Source organism: Equus caballus, chromosome 19 (genome assembly GCF_041296265.1).
Source record: "Equus caballus isolate H_3958 breed thoroughbred chromosome 19, TB-T2T, whole genome shotgun sequence".
Lineage (NCBI taxonomy): Eukaryota > Metazoa > Chordata > Mammalia > Perissodactyla > Equidae > Equus > Equus caballus.
This window is the reverse complement of record NC_091702.1, coordinates 16254993-16278351: the sequence shown is the minus strand read 5'-3', so window position 1 is coordinate 16278351 and position 23359 is coordinate 16254993. Positions and strand designations below refer to the sequence as shown.

The 23359-nt window shown below is 36.9% G+C and overlaps 1 protein-coding gene and 1 pseudogene across 2 annotated transcripts in view; one reads left to right on the top strand and one right to left on the bottom strand.

Moving 5' to 3' along the window:
* The window catches only part of BCHE (butyrylcholinesterase), a 65557-nt gene extending 64471 nt beyond the window's left edge, over window positions 1–1086 (top strand). The window contains exon 5 of one of the 2 annotated variants that reach the window (XM_070242320.1): window positions 763–1086. In XM_070242320.1, coding sequence (XP_070098421.1) covers window positions 763–770 — 8 coding nt within the window. In that variant the 3' untranslated portion in view covers window positions 771–1086. 2 annotated transcript variants of the gene reach the window in all.
* Window positions 1087–16379: 15293 nt separating this feature from the next.
* LOC100063940 (phosphomannomutase 2-like) lies at window positions 16380–19679 on the bottom strand (annotated as a pseudogene).
* Window positions 19680–23359: the final 3680 nt, after the last annotated feature.

Sequence of the window (23359 nt, the reverse complement as noted above, 5' to 3'; positions counted from 1 at the left end):
TTTCCTTTTTTCTGTCTCTCCTGTCCTCGTTCTTTTTGCTTTTTCATTAATGCAGACAAATAGCTAAAGATACTTGTGCTGTGGTCTAGGACTCACTGGTGATATAAAGAAGGACATTTACATCTGTAATGCATATTTTCATTATACTGTTAAGCCTTTGGGAACAGACCTTAGAAAATAACCTTTTCCCAGCGAAAGATTTATCGTGAAGCTAATATAACTTAAACTTTAGGAATTCTCACTTTCAAGGACTGCTTTGAAAGCACCATATGTAATTTTGCATTATTATCCTTAAACAGGGTTCTTAGAAATACATAAGTTTCAGAATGAACAAAATTTTGTTTAGCTGTTGATTTTTACCACATCAACATAAATGAGCCTTTAGTCTACAGCTCCAGGCACAAAACAACATTTTTAGTCCAGGAGGACTCCTCCTCTCCCACTGCTCTTAAAGATATTTCCATGGTTTTCTTTAGCTGAAATGCACTATCTTTGTTTTACAACATTGTAATATGCTAATTTCAAGTTACTATCTTTGTGCAAAGTAATAAGTGAGTGAAAAACTCAAATGCTAACATCTGCTGTGGCATTTCAATTTTAAACCAAATGTGTGTATAATATTCTCTTTGGTAAGTGAATTAACATTTTGACATAACCGTGAAAGATAAAATTTTAATAATCTCCTTTGGAGTTGTTTCTTTGAAGTCATGTGCAAAATATTAAGCGAGAATTCTAACAGAACACCATTCCTTCTTTCTTTAGATTTTTGAAGATTTCAAAGACGGCGCGTGTGTACCATGTTCTCCATCTCAGTTCACCTGGTGTTACAGCCAGTTAGAGAGGAAGCTATGTACTTAATCTTCAAGTAGATGGAAGGCTACCAAGGAATGCCTCTAATTCCAGAGCACCTAAGCTCCTTGATGGTTCACTGGCCCTGCTATATGGAATTCTACCACTTCATATACACTTTTCAGCACCTGAAAAACATTCTAACTTTTCCTAGGATATTTTTCAATCATCTTTTAAATCTCTTTTTGACCATCACCATCCCTTGGAAGAATAAAAATTTGAACTATTATATGCTAATGTCCTAATGAACAGTGTTTGATTTATCCCACTACTATTACCAGTCCAATGCATAGGGTGTAAATTTCAGTAAAGTGAGTCTGGCTTGGATCCCACCTAAAGAAATTCAGTGGTGAAATGTTTTGGGACATTATCCCATTTAAATTTAGGCAGAGGGAACAAATGAGAAGGCCCTGGGGAGAACTTCTCCTCGCCTACTGTGTTCAGGGAACAGCCCGGAGGCCTAAGCTGCTGGAGGAAATAAGGCAGGGTGGTAGGAGATGAGGCTGGGAAGTTAAGAGAGGGGCCGATTAGAAGGCATCATAGGGCTTTGAGCAGATGAGTAACATGATCACAATCATACTTTATCTTAGAAGGATCACTCTGGTTCCTTGGAGTCTAGACTACATGAAGGCAAGAGTGAGTGTAGTTTAATTCTCCCATGCAAGAGATAAGAGAGGCGTAAGCTAGGTAGTAAGTACTTAGGGGAGTAAGAGGTGTTATATTTCTTATATTTCTAAGCAACAGACAAGAGGATTTGCTAAAAGACAGAAAGGAGTAAACAATAAGTACAAGATTTTTTGCCTAAATAACTGACTCAATGGATTTATCATATTCTGAGACAGGGAAAGCTGTAGGTTCAGCAGGTCTAAATAGAGAAATTAGGGTTTGGTTCAGGACAGGTTAACTTTCAAATGCCCATTAGATATCTAAGAAAGAGGCAGAGATGACACTTTGTTAAGTGACAGTAGAGTTGAGAGGGGATGTCTAGATTAGAAATATAAATTAGGATGTTTCCAGCATAAAGATGGTACATAAAGACATAGGACTGAAGGAGAATCGCTGGAAATTGAGTGTAAACGTGGACTGCACAAAGCCGGCACTCCAGCGCTGAGACTCAATTGCTGTTTAAGTCTCTGTTCAGCCACCGTGCTTACTGCTAGACATTTATGAAACAAATTCCCTCTTCTTAAGTTTCTAACCTTGACTTGTCTCCCATTCATGGGTAGTTCAACAAAATTTTTCTTCAGGAAAAGTAAACCAAGCCTTTTTATAGCTGAGAAAATCCTTTGGTTGCCTTCACAAATAAATAAATATTTGGTTGAATTTGTATCACCATTTAAATATATTTTCCTCAACTCCGTAGAATTCTCTACATATTAAAAGTCTGAGAACAATTAGATTTTTATTTCCATGCATATAATCTACATCTTCTGCTTGGATGCTTGCAAGATTTTTACATACATACATACATACATGCATGCATATATAAAATTCACAGGCTAACTCATGGCCCCCCAAAAGACATCCACTTCTTAACCCCTGGAATTTGTAAATGTTACCTTATATTGCGTAAAAGAATTTTGCAGAAGTGATTAAGTTGAAGACCTTGAGAGGGGGAGATAATATTGGATTGCCCAGGAGGGCACTAAAGGCAAGCAGATGTATCCTTATAAGGCAGAGGCAGAGGGAGAGCTGACCCACAGAAGAGGAGAAGGCAATGTGACCACAGAGGCAGAGACTGAGTGACGCAGCCACAAGCCAAAGAATGCCAGCTGCCGCCAGAAGCTAGAAGAGAAAAAGAATGAATTCTTCCATGGAGCCTGTGGGGAAGAGGTGGCTCTGCTAACACCTTGGTTTTAACAGTGAAACTGATTTCAAATTTCTTACCTCCAGGAACTGTGAGAGAATGCATTTCCATTGTTTAAGCCATCAGGTTTGTGTTAATGTACCACAGCAGCCATAGGAAACCGATGCATATGTATAAAATTTCACACAGATTTATCTAACATAATTTTCCCTAGGTTTTCAAAGATATTCTCAATCTGCCAGTAAATGTGTACCTTCATTTGGTGAAAGTTTTCATATATATGTCTTTGTTATTTTTGCTCTCTCTGCTCTGTTCTCACCTCCTGTGGTATCATACATGGGTCAGATTACCTAGTCTGTCTGACGTTAGCCTCACTTTAATTTTTCTTTATTCTTTTCCTCAAAAATATTCTGATTTGGGAACATTTCCTTCTAGCCTTTGCTCCTCCTCTCAGATTTATCTTCTATATCTAATCCATTATTTTTATTTCACTATTATTTTCAATAAATTTTATAATTTTTATTTTGCATCCCATATGTTTTTTATTTCAACCTAATCTCTATTCATGATTCATTGTTACAATTTCATAAATGCAAAAAATTCCTTTAATCTTTTAAAAATAAATTCTTATAAATTTATAAAAATTCCTTTTATTTCTGCACCAACAGAATTTCAAAAGTACGTTATCTTTGGATATAGTCATTCCTTTTAGATGAACTATTTTTCCACTAGTCTATGCTAAGTCAGTATTATGTGATATAAATTTTGGCAGAAATAGGTGGGAAGTCCTGGTGTAATTCTTCAGATAGAGGCAAAGGAAGAGGAGACAGATTATATTTAATACAACTTTAACTTATCAGTGGGGAAATCCCACATCTGGTAGGGTCTAAGAGACAATTCTAGTGGAGAGCCCTGCCACAGGAAGGGTATTTATCTGCATTCCACTCCACAATAGGTGTGACAGAAAATTGCCTTAGCAATGTCCCGTTTCAGCTTATTTTTCACTTTACTTATTGATTTTATTTCACATGATGTCAGCCTTGTGTGGCCATGGAATGTATCAGAGTTCAACTTCAGTCTGTCTACTCTTTGTCTGGCTCAATTTTCAGTACTAGAAATATGATTGGTTAAAACAGTAGAGTCCAATTGTTGCTTACCTGCATTTTTAAAGGTTTTTAAAATTCTAACAAAGTAAAGGGATGTAGGTTGGAATCGTGTGCAACACCAATGCAGAAATTCCTATTCTGGAAAAAGAAGAAAAAAAACAACATCCTCAAAAACAGTGGGTAAATCAGTGTGTCAGAAATCTTTCATCAGAATCTCAAAGAAACATATCACCCAAGAAAAAGTAACTCAGCCACACTGCTGGCGACTGGCAATCACAATACTGGTATTGCTTTTTCTATAGACAAAGACAACTAAAAATGTATGTCAACACCAGAAAATAGTCACAGGAACTATAAAATTATTTTTACTGAGTCATGGCACTACAGTTTTCAGTTTGAGTAGCACTTTTACCAACTATTTTATTTCATTGTTATAAGCTCAATAATTCTCAGACATACTTTATATAATATGCTTATATGTTCACTAGCACTTAAAGACTCTTTTTATTTTTCATTGAGGTGTTTTCTTTTTCCAAGAGTCAAGAGGCATGATGCTGCCAACCCTGAGCTGAAATAAATCAACTCGTTGCTTAGACAGATTAAATTCACCCAATGCCTCTTCTTTTCATTGTTTTAAGATGGCACTGGTTGGCGAAGATCAAGATTAACAAGTGGGGACCACTAAGCTAAGAGATTCTAAATGCCATAATTAAATATCAGAATTTATTTTGAATATAATAATAACATATTTCAATAATAAACTAAGGACATAATGTCCTAATTCAATAAAATCCTAAGCAAAGTTCATGCCTTATGCAAATTATTGGTCCCAGAACTCAACTCATTGAAGTTAAGAAACTAGCACAGGATTTACAGGAAAGCACTAGAACAAAAAGAAAATGAATATGAAAATAAATGATGGACAAATAACACTCACTTAGAAAAAAATGATTTCATGGAGCAGATAAAAATTGCTTTAATTGTATAAATAAAAGTTTAATATATTTCAATTAAAGAAAACATCTTAATGAAGCAAAAATTACATAACCAATAGTTCAAAGCAGAGATACAACAGTTTGGGAAAGATGTGGTAGGTAACAGAGAGAGACAACACAAAAGTTAGCAAAGCAAAGGAAAGAAGTAGGAGGAAAAGAAGAAAATCTCAGGTAAGAAGCCCACATTAGGAGCAGCATAAAAGAGAACAATCCTGGCTGAAACAGTGAAAACACGACAAGATTGAAAAATAAACAAAATGAAATAAAAGTAAAGAAAGAGTAAAAGCAGACAAAGAAGAATAGGAAAGCTTGGAAAGGAAATCCAATACAATCAGCTTGCTAAGTGTGAAAAAGCAAATAGAAGGACAAAAAGAATTGATGTAATTGAAATAAAAGTACAATATTTTGTCTGTAAATTGAAAAAGGGCACTTCCTCTAGGGGATAGATTGTTAGAGCCTATACATATCCTAGGAATTGCTTTTTTCTTTTTTGAAGATTGGCCCTGAGCTAACAGCTGTTGCCAATCTTTCTTTTTTTCTTCTTCTTCTTCTCCCCAAACCCCCCAGTACAAAGTTGTGTATTCTAATTGTAGGTCCTTCTGGTTGTGCTATGTGGGACGCTGCCTCAGCATGGCTTGATGAGCAGTGCTAGGTCCACGCCCAGGATCCAAACCAGCAAAACCCTGGGCCGCTGAAGTAGAGAGCACAAAATTAACCACTGGGCCACAGGGCCAGCCCCTATCCTAGGAATTCTACAAGACTGAAAAAATTCTTCTTTATTAGAAAGAGTAGAAAACAACATAAATGTTCACTAATAGGAAAGTATTGAAGCTGATTTACTTTATTCATAAGATGCAAAACCATGCAGCAATTAGATGGGGTAACTCTTTATGGGCTGATATGGAAAAGTCTCTAAGATTTTTTTAATTGGAAGAAAGCGATGTGAACCATATCATACATGTATTATGATTTCTATTTAAAAACAATGTATATCTGCTTGAACATACATAGATTATTTCTGGAAATATTTAAAAAATATAGCAGTGTATGCCTCTGGGGAAGGAATTAGGTGGCTGGGATAGAAACATCAGACCGAGAATTGTTTTTCATGTTCCATCTTTGAGTGTCCTTTATACTTTATAGCATGTGTATATATTGCATATTCAAAACAAATAAAATAATATGTAATCTTAAAAAGGCAGCCAAACTCATTGTTTAATTATTCTCAGGGAAAAAGAATGCAACAACAATAACTGAATACCCCTGCTATTGCTTTTGGCAGCCTTTGCTCAGCAATATAACCGATGATGCTAAATAATTCCATCCAACATGTTAATACCTTCAACTTCTTGGAGCAGAATTTTGCTGCTAACTGATCCTGGAGCACCTATGAAGGCAGTGCTGTTCAAAATTATACATTTGGCAAGAGATTTGCTAAAGTTCTTCAATGTCCGTGGATAACTGGTAACACCTGCCCTTAACATTCAGGCCAAAGCGGCTCTTCTAAGTTCTGTGGTGCAGAACTCTAGGATCTTAACCAAGGCATTGATTCGTTTTCAGACAAAAAACTAGCCAATAGAATTCCTTAAGTGAAAACAGAATTCATAACCTTTAATTTCCATAATGGAATGTTAAAATGGGCACTTATAGTTTGCTTCAATCAATATCAGAATGTATCTATAGCCTAAGTTGTTGGCAAGGATAAAATGGATGTGAGGACCTATCCAGATCCCAGACCATTCCCCCTTCTCATAAAATTAAGGAAAAGAAGCATCAAAATTTTGCTATCAACCACACCCAGGCAGAACTCCTTCAACCTTCATGTTACCCACACACACTCTTTTCCTCCCTTTTTCTGTTGATAAGATACAAGAGGAGGGTAACAAAAAGCAAAAAGTCAAAATATCACGCCTAGAGAGGTTCTTTGCCAGATAACCACGTCTGTTTTCTGATCAAGATAAAGACACTTCTCAGAATTTTCACCAAACTGGCTTCTGTAGTTTCTGAATAAAGCAAGTATGATTCTTACACATAAGATGTTAAAGCTGACATTTTTGTTACACAGCAAAACTTCCTTGATAAAGAAAAAGTGCATTGTTTTGCATTCTGTGCCAAGTTTCTTATTTCCATTTCCAACTACTCAGAAGGTCTTACTTAGACAAGCACTGTGCTAGCGTATACCTGGTAGTCGACTTTATGTTGAGAAGTCATAAATGGTTCCCCAAGTGAGGGATACCTAAGTCTGAGATAAAAATAACAAGAATGAGACCATTATGCAAATATCTGAGGGAGAGCATTTGAGGCTGATGCAAAAACCCCAAGGCAAAAGCAAGCTTATTGTGTTTGAAGAAAAGATTGGAATTCAGAAAGGGTGGCATGAGCCACAGGAGATGACGTTGAATTATGTAGGGTCTTATAAGAACATTAAGATTTTGCATTTTATTCTAAATTCAATGGAGAGCTATTAGGAGGGTAATACGCAGGGGAATGACATGATCAAATTTAGATTGTAAAAGATCATTCTGACTGCTGCGTGGCAAATGGATTCCTGGAAATGGTAGTCCAAGCAGAGCAGCGAGCCCAATACGGAGGCTATTAAAGCAGCGCAGACCAGAAACGACTGTAGCTTGAAAGTGAATAATAACAGTGAAGATTTAGATAAAATGATGGAATATGCTTTGAAGCTGAAATCATCGGAACTTTTTAATGGATTGAATATGGGAAAAAGGAAGACTTGAGAATGACTTAAAGATTTTTGGCTTAACTTAGTGTATTGTGCCGCAATGAGATTGGGAAGCTGACATGGGGAAACTCAGGAAGTGGAACAAGTTTATTAGTTGAGGGTGTAATTCAAGTGTCCTGTTCTAGACATGCTTACAATATATGTTTTTTACATTTAAATAAACCCATATTCCTTAGGAAAAATTATTAGATCTTCATTTCTGACCCAAGACTATCTCTCCAACCACATCTCTTGTTAATCCTAAGAAACATACATAAATCCCATTTTCCAAAATAAACCTGTTATTCCATTTCCCTTTGCCCAAACTACCTACATCTGCAAACTTTCCTTATCAAGTACTACAAATCCTATAAGCCCTAAGTATCCATCGGTTTCTTTCTATTGCTTTCCTTGACCCTTATCAGGGCAATTGCCTCTCCTGCACCAGTATCACTTCACTTTATTCATACTTTGTGGTAGAAGGTATCACACTGACATTCTCATCAACTCTACCATAAGTTCCTCAAGGGTGAGTCTTCCTAATTTATGTTAGGATTCCTGGAAACTAGCCCAATGCATAAATTCTCACTAAACTCAAATTTTCAAATTCACTCATGCTGAAAAACAGCTCACAAGCAGTATTTTCAGAACCACCCACATATATAAATAGCAGTAACTCTCTTTAGATGCATCTTCAAGTACAAAGGACAAAGGTACGGTTGGAAAATCAAAGATTTAATTTGAAAACGAATAACAAATATATGACTTTTTATCAAAGAAAACCTTTTTTTAAATGTATTTTTAGTTTTGTTGTAGAAAGATTTTGTTTTGAATTAGGAAGAAAAAAATACAATCTTCAAGTTTCTCAGTTCCTACTCCTTAGTTGGTAGTAAATATTGCAAGAGGAAGCATATTAATTCCATATTAAATTTGCACATTTGCAATTAAAGCAAAATGGTTTCCTCGCAAGTTGCCGATAGGGGTCAAGAATTTGGCAGTGACTCGGGACTAAGAGGCAACCACAGCAGTGAGTCCGGCTCAACTGTACGGCCCATTGCGGAGAAGGATGAATGCCAGCTGAATGCCTATGTGCTTTCTTTTTGCTTCTTTTAACAACTGTGGGGGGCTGCCAAAAATCTGTATGTTGCTGGCAGGCAAGCAAAGCCAATCCAAGCACCTGTGTTGCAAAACCCAGCAATTGGGTGATTGTCAGTACTGATCCATCTGTGAGGCTGGTACTGGCCACATGTCAGTTGACTCACATAAGGTGGCTTGGAAGGGAAATTCCATTAGATAAGGAGGACTGCAAAATTAATATATCATTTGTTCTTCTTTGTGATAAAAAAAAATATAGCAAACTGATGGAAAGTGAGAGTTTTACAAATAATTTGAACAGATTAGCAATGGCTGTTATACAACAATATGGAGACCTTTAATTCAACAAGAAAAATAAACAATATTATATAGTTTCAGGAACAAAGCTTTTACTGTCTTTAGTGACTCATTACACACAAATGGAGTACCACAGTCACTAGTCTGGGATAAAAGCAAAAGAACGATGTCTTATCAAAGAATCTAAAACATTAGGTGAGGTTCTTTAGCCTAAATTCTTAAATGACAAAGTCTCATTTACTGAGACTCAGAAATTTCAGGCTTTGTGGTGTCAGAACTTGTCTAAGCTAAAGATAAGACTGTATTACCAACCGAGGGGCTTAACAAAGATATCAATAATGTGAAAAATATGGGAAAATGTTGAAACTTTTGACTACAAATGTTTTTAGTACATTTTAGTCTGTCAATATACTAACAATGTTCAAATCAAAAGTAACCTACTAAGAGCAATTATCATAGTTCCTGAGTGTGTGACATGAACTGGGTGAGATGCTAAAAGCATTTTATTCTTTTATTTATTTATTTTTCTTCTTTTAAAGCTGTTAAGGTTTGAGATCTGGGGCTCAGAGAAGTAAGCTACATTAACCATTCAAGAAAATGACCTGTTTTATATTTGTTAAGATATGTTTTATTTCCATTATATTATTTTTGTGGCACCATTCAGTGGTGCCTATTAGGCAGTACTTGATAAACATCTCAGTCCCTAAGCTATTGAGATAGTACAATCCAATAGCATTGTATTATGAAGTACACATACAATACTGTACTAGCTGAGAAAATCAATAGAACATAAAATACCCATGGAATCGGTCAAGAGAAATCTGAAGGATAAAAACAAATATGTGTCATGATAAGGTTCCACTGGGAAATGATAAATTTGGATTTTAAGAAGCAGGGTTTCTGGCCAGATCTTTGAAATGATAAAGATAATACATGCCTCCCATATGTTTTCTTTAGTCTTTCTAACTTTTAAGAGAGCATTTATTAAAGCAAATTCTAAAAGAACATACAACAAAAATCTCTGAGTAGGGTGTACACAGATAATTTATATTTTCAGATTTTGTTTTCCCGTATTTCTAAAATGCGTAACTACTCATTGTGGAATTAAAAACTTGAAAGAAATATTCAAGATGACCCGTTGTAAGCAGTGAGCATGGTACACATTGAACTTAGAAACTCTAAAGATAAGTGAGCTTAAAATAATGTAAAGTACTATCTTGAAAGTAGGAGGAATAAAGATTCTCCTAGATTCTCAGGTGCACAGAAATATTAATTGAAAACGCACTCTTTATGTTAGGAGGTGCTGATTCATTAGGTATTTTTTTTCCCAACATTTCATTGAATAATTTTCAAACATACAGAAAAGTTGACAGGATTTTACAGTAAAAATTCATATATACACTATTATAGCACTACAATTAACATTTTACTATATTTTCTTTATCATATATCTATTCATCTGTATTCATCCACACAGCCCTCTAAGCATCAATTAATTTATCTTATTTTTTTAAACATTTCAGACAAAGTTACAGACATCTGTATATTCCCATAAACACTTCAACATGCATATTATAACCAGAGGTCAATATTTGTTTCCAATGCTTTCTTGTTGCTGTTATTGAGGTAAAATTTATATACAATTAAGTGTATAAATCCTTAGTGACCTTGCAATGAATTCTGACAAATGCATCTAAATGTTAATTTTAAAAGCGCATGAATTCATATTAAGCTCATCTTCTTATTGTTATTTTCTCAGTAGCTGTCCAGGTTGGTTGACTGAGGGCTATAAATGAAAATCAAACATTCAGCATTAATGAATTGTATTTTATGAGTATTGTCTTTCTTTATTGGGTAATTCTGAGTTACAAGCAACAGAAACCAACTCAAGTGGATTTAAATCTTTTCTGCCTAAGCAGAAAATAAATTTATTGAAAATATATGAGCTTATAGGTTTCAATTGAAGAGCATAGACAAAAGCACCAGGAAGCTGGAAGAGCCAGGCTTTGAAACTGGTAGAAACATGGGCTAAGGTAATAAGTAGGATCCTCAGACCCAGTCAGGGAAGCCACAGTGTGACAGACACTGAATACTGCCACAGCACCACTGCCACCACTGACTGGGAGGAGGTCGAGCTGACACAACTACTGGGCTGCCATGGCCCAACACAAAACCGACTCATGGCAACTCTATGTCATGCCATATGCAGTCCCTGGTGAATGCCCCTGAGTGGCCCACCTCGGTCACATGTTCATGCCTGAGATATGAGGGAGACTTAGAATGTGAGAATCTAGTGTTTTTAACTTCTGTGATGTGTGCAGGAACTTAGCTTCCCAACCAGAAGGATAAAGAAAGAAATTCTCTAAATATAGTGAGGAAGTTCATATGATTGACATCAAAAACATTGCAAATATTACTAACATATATAATTTCATTTTTCTGCTCAGCAATCCTATAGTGTCACAACTAGAACAAGCAAAACATTCTTGTTTCACAAATGAGGGAGTGTTTTAGACAACTGATATTTTGTCAATTTGGCCTTATTACTATATTTTCTGGTTTGCCTAGTGAGTACTTGTCAGGTTAGAACAGTGAGACCTTTCTCTGGACGCAGTAGCAGGGCTGCAGGACTTGTTGTGGTTAGACTAGGAGTGATACTTGATTGACACCAACTGGGCCAAATAGTTCCTTAGCAAGGAATCTAGATATTTAATCTCTATTATGGCACCCCTCCACAATATAAGATTCTAAACTTGAAGTAAAAGCAGCCATTTCCAACTAAGAGAAGAGGTTGGTCAGCACCAAGACTGAGCAAGGAAAGAGCCCAAAGCGGTCATTGAAGAGAAAGCCCTGCTAGCCATCACGGTGGTGGTTCCAGTTCTTTTCCTGAGGTCTAGAGGCTTGGGGCCCTTGTGAACTGTGAATTACCCTTATCTTATATTCTGGTAATAAAATTCCCTTTTTGTTTAAGAAATTTCCATGATTTTATTTGCCAGTAAGAGCTATAATCACTATACTAATTATAGGTAGATGATCCTGATCTGAAACCTCCTGTCACTCACATTGCCAAGATATATCACAATTTATTAGGTGTGGACCTCAACATTTTCTGAGTTTAATCTTTCTGAGACAGGAACCAGCCTAACGAGACAAAGCCATCTGGAAGGCCCCTGGCATAGCAAGGTAAGGCCTCTAACCACTCTGGCAGGCTAGGAGAATCAGATAGAGGCCAGCAAGATCCACATTCCACAGCCTCTGGACTTTCCTGGGCTTACGCATGCGCCCTAGCATGCAGGAGTCCACTGAAGGTGACCCTAGTCCCATTAGGATAGTAAAAATCACACCCAGAGATGGAGAGCTGACCTGCTAATGATACATGTGTGGCATGCAGTAGCATGCTACATGACAACACAGACACAGGCACAACCCTGCCCCTACATACCATGACAAGGCCCTCCTCTCCAGTCTTGCCTAATAAAAGCCCCATGATCCCATTCCCAAAGGAGGGTCACCTTGCCCCTTTCCTGTCCACACCGGCTCCCTTGTGCCTCTCCTGTGCACAAGCTAATAAACTTTCACTTTTCTACTCCTGTTTGGTTTGTTGTCTCTCTTGATTTCCATCCTGGGGGACAATAAGAACTCAATGCCATTACCATTTCCTTGAATCAATGCTGAAGTTAGTCCCTCCTTAATAAATAATGCCATAGAATCATAAGTTTCTTTTAAAACAAGGAATGCCTGCTTGTGCTCTTAGAAATAGCTGAGAGACCAAAAAAGGATCAAGAAGTACAGAAGAACCATCTCATCTCTATTTAAATTATTATCCATTTTATCTTCTCCACCCTGTTTCTATAAAATATTAATAAGGCTGTAAGTCTAAGCTCTTATGTCATTGTAACTGTGTGTAGCTTTTGGACTCTACAAGAGATTGACTCCAAATATGGTATTTTCTTGCTACAAGTAATGTGCATGTGAGAGGCAATAACTCATCTCGGCAAGCTCTAATTCCATAATAATTTATTCCAAGGCCTTGGCAGCTAATGCTTCACTCACTATTAATAGAAAACTGTGCAAGTAGTGTAGGTGGGACTTTCAGTTTAGTGATGCTGTAGTTAATTTCTTTAATTTATAAAGTATTTATAAATCTCATCTTTGCAAAGCTGCTGAAACTGTGTAGGCAGAACCCAGTTCTCTCCCTATCTCACAGCCTTCCAAACTGTATCCACTCCTGGAGCCCACATAATCACATATACTTCTCTTACTAAATCTGCTGCATGACCCCATCTGTTACTTTGCATGTTGTGAAATAGCTGATTATTTGTATGGTTCATGGTTAGGACTTATTTTGTTATTCCAATTACTCTACCTAAGGCAGCTTTTGTTACACAGGGCTTGGGGGCTTGTTTTAATCCAGATTCCTGGGCTCGCTCTCAGCACTAGAGTAGCATTTTCCACTTTTACCTTTCTGATTTTCCTTATTTATATCTGGTAATACCCTGTGCCCTGAAGCCTACTTTATCTGATCCTAGTAAAACCATATCAGCTTTATCATGCTCAATGTTTGCATGGTCCATCGTTTCTCATCCTTCTACCCTCCTATGTTATAATAAAACTTTATTTATGAACTCTGAAGTTTGAATTTCATATAATTTTTCACTTGTCACATAATATTTTCTTCTTTTGTTTTTTTCCAAGCATTTACAGCGCAAACACCATTCCTAGTTTGTGGGCCATACAAAAATAAGCTGTGGGCTGAATTTAGCCTATGAGGCATCATTTCCCAAGCCTCGCTCTCCAACACAAAATAAAGTTAATTCTATTTAAAATGTTAGAGTCCATATTTATAGTTCACTTTTATTTGCTCAATTGATATTTATTGATTATCTAAATTGGGCAAGTCTGCAAAATTGCAAAGTAAATAAATAACTCAGGCGAGACTTTATAATTCCAACAGGGGAAAGAATACATACAAATATGTAGAAAATCCAATATTAAATGTCGTAAGTGACAAGAGGGCATTATGTAGAACATTGGGCAGTGCTTTGAGGTTTTGTTGGGAGAGAATTTAATTGGAATAAAATGCACAGATTTAGGTGTATAGCCCAAGGAGTTTGACAATGTGGATTCCTGTGAAACCACCATCCCAATCAAGAAAAAAAAATATTTTCATCACCCTGAGAAAATACCATTTGTCCCTTTACAGTCAAACCTCCACCAAGAGCAATCATTATTGAGATTTCCTTCAGATTAGATACTTTATGTTCTAGAAATGTATGTAAATAAAATCCCAGTGTGTCCAACGATAACGATGGATTTCTCTAGTTCTCTCTTTAGTTCTGACAGTAATTACTTCATGTTTTGTTAAACTGTTATTAGGTATATGCAAGTTTAATATTTTTAGATCCTCTTGTTAAATTAACTCCTCTCTCATTATGAATATTCCTTATATCTGGTAATGCCCCATGTCCTGCAGTCTACTTTATCTGTTGTTAGTATAGTCATATCAGCTGTATTATGCTCTGTGTTATATAGTATATCTTCTCTGATATTTTTACTTTCAACTTTTCTGTGTTTAAAATTCATCTCTTATAAACTGCATATAGATGAGTCTTGCTTATTTCTTCAATTTTGCAATTTTTGACTCAATTGGAGCATTAAGTCCACTTATATTCAACGTAATTATTGATATGTTCGGGTTTAATTATACCTTCTTGCTATTTGTCTTCCATTTTTCATCATCTGTCCTTTGTCCCATTGTTCCTCCTTCACTGCCTTCTTTTATTTATTTTATTTTATTTTTTGGGGAAACAATAAAATGACTTTAATTTGCTACTATTCATTTTGAAAGGCCATTGTGGTATCATTGGCAAAATTCTACAAGGAAACATGGCCCTGGATGACTGCACTTGAGCATCACTGAGAAGCTTCAATCCTGCGTGTGGTAAAGGGCATGGGTGAGAGGGCTGGACTTCACAGGCCAGCATTTCTTCTTGCTTCCATCCAATCCAATCCTGAGCTAAGACAAGCCCGAGTGGCCCGAAGGTTTGGAGGAAACCAAGTTTATCTGTGATGAAAGCACCTGGCTGGGGGCTGGGAGGTAGGGATGCAGAGCACAGGGCTCCCCCTGGCAAGGATTCAGGTAGGAGAGTTCCCAGAGAGGCCACACTGTGGACTGAAGCCACTATGGAAGGTTTGGAGGTCCCAACGTTTCCAGCTAACTGAAAGGTGGCACGTGAGCTGTTTTCTTGGAAAGCTCTCTTCCACTATATTCTGGATGAGGCCCTTGAGCTCCTTTCTATTTTCATGAAGAACTTGCAGAATGTGGAAGGGAAGAGTGAGGGACACAGGTCCAACTACAACTATTTCGACTCCTTACCCTGAAGTCTGGGTGAGGGCCTGGGTGGACACACTTGATTAAAAGATCTGCAGAGAAATAAAGCACATTTCCTATTCCTATTAATTATCCAGGTTCTTACCTGATCCCTGAAAAACTAGAGGTCAATAATGCCTTTGAGAAGACCAGTCATGTCCAATAAAGAAAAGGTTCTTTTGGTGAAAGTGACATCCCAAGTTAGTTTCTCCAAACGTGGGGACAGAACTGGCATCCGAGGAAAGCACTGTTGTGCCAGTGCCAAAGATCAACCACAGGTTGTTGGTTCTAGTTCCTCCCATCTCCCTGGGTACTAAGAATCAGCCAGGATATTTAAAGTGTAGTGAACATAGAGCTAACCTGTATCCTAGGCCAGCTGAGGTACAAACCACCTGGGGTCACTTGTCCCTTGGCCAGCCACCTGTCTGCACTCCATGCCCAGGTCTGTGCTTCACAAACAACAAGTGGGATTGGAGAACAAGGTGTCCCCAGTCGTTTAGCTTAATACTGCTCAAATGATCAGAGTCCCCTTGGTTTCAAAGTCCCTATCAACCTGACACTCAGGAGGGAGCTTCCTCCCAGGAAGTGCTTTTAAACTTCCGTCCTGGCATTGGATCTTTGTAAATGTCCTGTCTTTTCTTTCTCATCACCAAATCTCCCTTTTGGTATTGATGCGGGGGATCCAAACATTAATGCCTGTTAACATTTTTCACAAGACCCACGAAGAGGGAAGGTTCAAGCACATTTGTTCTTTATTGTTCTAAAATCATGAGCAACTTTAAAAAAATTCTTACTGTGATTTCACATATCAGGGGCATGTTAGACTTGGGGGTGGGAGATAAAATCATTTGTTGGAGTTATTCCTTTGAGCCATTCTTGACCAGTCTCTTCTTCCCTTTTCTGGCTCCTCTGGCATTGGAGGTAGAAGGCATTGTGTGTCAGGAAGGTGAAAGGGTGACTTCCCTGCTGAGTGAAGACACGGTGTCCAGACCATATGTGATGACTGAATAGTATGGAGAGCCTGGCCTGGGCTGGGGATGGGTGAACATGTCAGGGGAGATCCCAGGTCTGGCAACCCAATGACTCTTTCAGGCTTGTGAGCTGGGACTCCTTCCCCTTCCCAGGGGAAAATGGACTGCTAGGACAAGACCTCTTCACAGATCTTGTGTGTGTTCTCTGTCTCCATCACAGTGTAGTCCACTGTTCTTGGGTCTGTGAAGATCTCATGGTCATTCCCACCTGCCATACTTTTGTCTCCAAAGGAAAAATGGTCTTATAACTGTCATCTTCCACAGGTCCAGGAAATACCTCTTCTCCTATCCATCAGGAAAGACTTTAAAGCTATCTGGCCTCCTAAGGGAAAAATGAGGCCTTTTCCTGAAAACTTTCCACAGATCTGGTACAAATTTTTGTCTTATATTTCCTTTGTATTGAGTTCTTTTTGGCTGCAGCTTCTTCCAATAGAGGCTGCATTTAACATACCATTTTGAAATTCAATGAAAGGACCCCTCTTCTTTGGGAGCTTAATTTTCCCAATGTAACTCAGATAGTAGTTGATTAAATCTTAGATTAGAGCCTCACTCTGGTGACCTTGAATAGTCTGTTTACGCAAGAGTTTCCCATCTTTATATACTTCCAAGCCATTTTCTGGAAACACAATCATTTTTTTTTTTTTTTTTTTTTTTGAGGAAGATTAGCCCTGAGCTAACTACCGCCAATCCTCCTCTTTTTGCTGAGGAAGCCTGGCCCTGAGCTAACATCGTGCCCATCTTCCTCTACTTTATATGTGGGACGCCTACCACAGCATGGTGTGCCAAGCGATGCCATGTCCTCATCCGGGATCCGAACCAGCGGACCCTGGGCCTCCAAGAAGTAGAACATGAGAACTTAACCACTGTGCACCAGGCTTGCCCCACACTTAATCATTTTTAAACCACAGCATTTCCCAGTTGCTCCCGCACTTTCTCAAAGTCCAACTCACCTACCACACTGACTCTGATCTTCTGCCTCAATTTTTGTAGACAGCCATCCATTTTTTTGGTAATTTTCTGCTTCAGGGCCATCAGGTCCAGTCCACAGGGAAGAGGCAGAGCGCCAGGCCAGGAGCCCTCAAGTCCCCAGTTTCAGTCCCCTCCTATCCCCTTCTTTTAAAGTAATTGACTGTTTTTAGTATTCCATTTTATCTCCTATATGGAATTTTGTTATTAACTCTTTCAGTTAGTTTTATAGTGGTTATTTCAGGGATTATAATATTCTTCCTTAACTTTTCCTCTACTTTGAATTAATATACTACTTCAAATATAATACAAGAATTATTTTCAGTCTCATTTTCTTCAGCCTAATTCACTTCTTGTAGTGGCTTTTGCAATGCTGCTCAGTTGGCAACTCATTCTCTTGAATTTTGTTTATCTGGAAGTTTATTTATTTTACCTTATTTTTTGAGCAATACTTTCACTGTATATAAAATTCTATGTAAATGTGTGTATGTTTTTAAACATTTTTAAGGTGTCATTTCATTGCCTTCTGCCCTGCACTACTTCTGTCCTACTTTACTGATGAATTAGCTGTTGTTTATTGTTTCTCCACTATATGCTTTGTTCTGTCTTTATTTACTGGTTTCTTTCAAGTTGTTCTCTTTATCTCTTATTTCTAGAAGTTTGACTATGTTGTGACCTGGTGTGGTTTTCTTGGTATTTATCCAGTTTGGGATTTCCTTTCTACTTGGCTATGTGGGTTGACATTTTAAAAAGCTACTGAAATTTTTAGGCAGTGTTAACATGATTTTTTCCACTTTCTCTCCTCCTTCTGGAACACTAGTTACATGTATTTTTAGACTGCTTGTTGTGATCCCCTAGTTACTGTGGCTGTTTATTTCTTTCAATTTTTTCTATCTGTGCTGCAGATTACATTAGTTTGCATTTTATAGTCTTTAAGAACAATGATAAGTCCACCCAATAATTTTATTTCAAATATTGTACATTTTTAGTTTTAAGACTTATTTTTTGGTACTTTGTAAACAAATTACTTATGTCTCCTGAAATTCCCTATCTCTTCACCATTGTAGTTATCTTTTGCTGTAAACCATTTAACATATTTATAATACTTATTTTGAAGTCCTTTTCAGCTACTTTCAACAAATGTGCCATCTGAGTATCTTATTCTTTTCACTGGTATTTTTCCTTTGATTATGGAAACCCCTTTCTTTTGCTTCCTCACATATCTAGTAAGTTTTATTTACTTACTACAATGAAATATTGTAGGTGATATATTGTATGGAATCTTGATTTCGTTATCTTCATCAGAAGAATGTTAAATTTTCCACCTGGCAGTTAAATTATTGGTGGATCTTCTCTCTCCTGTGAAGACTTTTGTTTTAGGCTTTGTTAGGGTGAATTTATGTTTATTCTATCATTCCTACAATATAGCTGTGTATTTTGGGAAAGATCATTCTTCCTAAGGCATTGGCCCATCTGTGTTTCACTCACATTCATGAAGTGTTTGCCAAATGTTTTCTATATGACCTGTTTAGGCAACTACAAAATTTTGACATATCTTCATCCATTTTTTGGCATTTTTACTCTCTAGTGTAAAAAGAATTTCTAGGCTCATCTTTTCCTTTCTCTTTCTCATAAATGAAATCAGGAGTTCTGGTTCATTTTGGTGGTCAATGGTATTTGAAAGCAAAGATCTGGCAGCTAGGTATCCTTATGTCTATGATATATAGATATATGGATGCTTTCAGTGAAAGAGATGGGAGAATTATTTTTTTTTAAATGATTTTGAGGGTATTTCCACTTCTGCCCATAAAGCACTGCTATGATAATGGTCCTGCTACTATAAACAACTAGAAAAACAAACATGTCTATACACACACATAACACCAGGTTTCAGACAGCAGACAACAGCCAAACAGGACTGTGATCCTTGAGAGAAAGGAAAAAAAATAATCCAGCCTTAAGATTGACATAGTTTACTACCTGAAGGCAGTTCCCTGGCTGTGGTGCAGGGAAAGAGAAACCAAACAAAGCAAACAAGAAGTCTCAATGAGTTGCTGAGCCAGAAGTCCAAGTTAAAGGAGGTAGAGTGGCTCAAAAGTCTTGGAAAGAATGAGACGAATCAACAGCACAGAGGGAGAGCTTCAGAGAACCGCACAGAGGTCTCTTTGAATATTTACTTCTTCCTGGTTTGTACCTGATGGGGGTGACATTCCATGAGGTGGTTAGGATAATAACAGTAGAAACAAATCCTAGAGCTTAAAAACTACCAAAAGCAGAAATACACGTAAATTTATGGAACATCAAGGATAGTCCACATATGGGTATCACTTTAGAAGTTGGGCCAAATCAGCCATAGACTAAAGACTTTTCTGAAGCCAGCCTCACAATGCTTAACAGCAGTCCCAGAAAAATCAAATTGGCTGAAAGTAACTTACCTCCATGCCAGAGAAAAGTCCAAACCTCTTTAAAGAAATAAAACAAAATCCATCACCTAACAATGCAAAATTCCTAACATCTAGGATCCAATACAAAATTACTCAGTATGCAAAGAAGCAGGAAAAAAATAGGCTATAACCAATAGAAAAATGAATCAAACGAAAGAGATGCTAAAGTGAAGTGACGTGCTTGAAGATGCAGTAATAGAATGGAGCACAAAGGGAATAGCCCCGGAGGGGGAAGAAAAAACATTTGAAGAAATAATGGCCAAAGAATATCCTAATTTGATGCAAACTGTGAACCCACAGATAGAAGAAGCTCAGCAAACCCAATCAGAGCACATATAAAGACAAGCACATCCATGTACATCATAGGCATATTTTGAAAACCATTGAAAAAGAAAAAATCCTACTTTTTTTAAATTCAGAATTAATAAAGATTTAGTGAAAACCTTTAGATGTACATTGATTGTTTTGAATCTTTACTAGGTCAGTGTGCTCACCAGATAATTCTACAAAGGGTCCAGGGTGTAAAAAGGGAATTACTAAATCAAAGGATAAGAAGTGAAGTACTGACGTAAAGAGATGATAACATGGACAACTAATAAGGACCTATTGACCAATAATTGTACTGCTTCAGGCAATGGCTGTTTTCCTCAATTATTTATGTCAATGAGCTTTTTTAATGCCTTTATCTTTTCTTTGTGAGTTTAGACTTGTGAGTACCTGGACCACAGAAAACTGTGTACATCTGCGTATATCCATGATTTAATGGCATACTATTTTAAGCATCTCCTGGAGATGCTGCAAGATTAATAATGCCAGATATATGATATAAAGCATCTCGCCACTTTGAATTTGCTGCTTGAGCAACTTTGCTTTAAAAAAGTGTATAAATTACCCAGTGGCATTTAATGACAAGACGTTTGCATTGATATTTACCGTTTAAAATCATTTATGTAGAAAGAAGGACTTTCTAAATACATTTAAATCTTCCTTAGAATAGGTTGATTTTTTAAAAAAATCCAAACACATATACCTTTAACTATCTCTCCATTTACCCAGCCATCAATCCATTTACCTTTTTGAGAAAGCTATATCAAATTATGAAACTTAATTACTGTGGGATTATGGAAAGTATTCTCAATAAAGAAAACATAAACATTAATATTTCACTAACAGCAGTCTAACAATAATCATGTCACGTTTACATTATGTTTAATACTTTACAAAGCGCATTTATACATATTATCTCATTAGAATTTTACAACCCTGTGAGAGGAGAAGAGAGCTAGTATAACCCCCATTTTAAATACAAGAAATGTAGCAATCACAGAAAACAAGAAATTTCTCAATGTCACATGGCTAACTCCGGACTTGAAGTCAGATATTTTGGTTGCTGTTCCAGTGCTTTTTCTATTATAAAACAAAACCTCTTTAGAAACAGAGACAAATTTATATATTACCCATACATGGATTATGCTTTCACTAAAAGTAAATATGGTATCATTATTATAATTTCTCAGATTAAACATGCAGTTAAATTTAATGAAATTTATCATTTTTTAATGCTTAAATCTCTTAACATTGAAGTATCCCAGCAGCTCAAACCACAATAGCATTGAACAGTGATTTAGATAGCATATTAGATTCTATTGCTGCATAACCAGTGATGACGAATATAGCAGCTTACAACTATGCCCATTTATTATCTTACAGTTTTGGTAGGTCAAAAATCTAGCCTAGCATAGGTGGATTCTCTGCTCAGTGTCTTACAAGGCTGATATCAAAGTGTTAGCAGGGCTGCAACTCAATCTAGGACTCCAGGTCCTTTGCCAAGATCACTAGCTATTGGCAGGATTCACTTCCTTCCCAAGCTTTCTGTGTGATTCCCTCCATCTTCAAGCCAGCAACAGCAGGTGGCAGGTCGAGGCCTCCTCATACTTCAAATCACTGATTTACCTTTTTCCCACATCTCTCTCATTTCCTCTTCTGATTTTATGGGCTCATGTGATTGCTTTGTGCCTACCCGGATAATCCAAGGTAAGCTTTCTCTCTTAAAGTCAACTGATTAGCAACATTAATTATATCTGAAGTCTTTTTGGCCATTTAATTTAACATTCATTGGTGTAACCCCAAGGGCAAAGGTTATGGAAACAAAATTCTGCCTGTTATGGATAGAGAAATAAGTTATGAAATATCTTGTGACAAGAAAGAGATACCAAATTAACTTTTGTCTGGGAATGAAGTCCTATCTACTCAAAATTAAGCTTTAAATGTTAAAAAGAAAATTGAAATTAATAGTCATTCAAAAGTATTTATTTTCAAATATTGAAAATGTCTCCTTTTGGAACTTAAGACTGCACATTAGAACATTAAAGTCTCTGAGAAGTTCTGTAGTAAAGAAAGATATTTTTGCTTAACCTCGTATGGAGCATTTCCCAAATTTCACTCTTTTTTTCTATTTCCATCCCCCCTTCCTTTATTCCTTCCTCCTTCCTTTCCTTTTGTCTCTCTCTTTCTGTTTTCTTCCTTCCTCCCTTCCTCCTTCTCTCTTTTCTTCCCCTCCTCTTCCTGTTTTCCAGGACACTGCTAAGATTTTATTGGCTTTGAGTAAGAAACACTAAGACCTACTTTGAATAACTGAATAATCCAACACAGAGATTCATCTAATGAAATCCCTACAGTTCTCTGTCTTATTAAGATGAAAAAAAAATGCCTAGAAAATAATGTCTAGTCTTACTCTTTGTCAATACTTCTGAAAAATAGCTTTCTCTTCTGTGAATCTTATTGGATTCTCTAGAGTAACATTTCTCAAACCTCAAAAAAAAAGTGGATTAACAACAAAAAAGACCATTCTTGATGCTATGAAGAGAAGGAATTATAGGCAGGAGGGAGGGAAGCAAGAGAGAAGTTAAGACGCAGTGGTGTTACTACCAGACAGAGATGGTGACCTCTGAACAGGGGTGGGGCTCTCATGCAGACAGACCTGGCTGCTTGACTCACTAGCTCTATGAAGCCGGTAATGTTGGCTTGCTAAACCCTAATTTACATGTTTCTAAGTTTCTAAAAAAGTGGTTAGTACAATCCAGCTCGGAGATTTTTTGGGGGGATCAAATGAGATAAAACAGAATGCCCAGCACATACTCAATGACATTCTATGAAGTCAAAGGATGGTGTGCTGGCAACAAAAAAAAGTATTTATTTGGTGCATAATAAAAGACAGTCAAGAGATATATATTTAGCACTTGCTATAAACCAATACTACTAGAATCAAGACAAAACTGTCTTAATATTTTGTTCTCCCTGATGGGTAGCACAGTATTTGACAAAAAATGTGCTAGTTTCACAAATAATCATAGAATAAAAAATTATCATCTCTGACCCCCAAAAACCCACAATGTATAAAGGGTAAGTGGCAGGCAAATGACAGTGAAAGAGAAAAAACAGTGTCTCTTCAGCTTGTGACCATAGTGTATCAGGGGTAAAAGGGCAGAAGATAAACCTGGAGAAGTGAGCAAGAACCAGATCATCAAAAGAAGGATTTGGAAAACTAACTCAAAAAAACAAACTGATAAAACAATCTACAGGCTTTTTATACTCTTTTGCTCTTTAATGTAAATTGGAAAACAGTGTTGTCTCTTCTAAGCCATATTGCAGTCAGGGGATAGAAGAATAAGAAGATA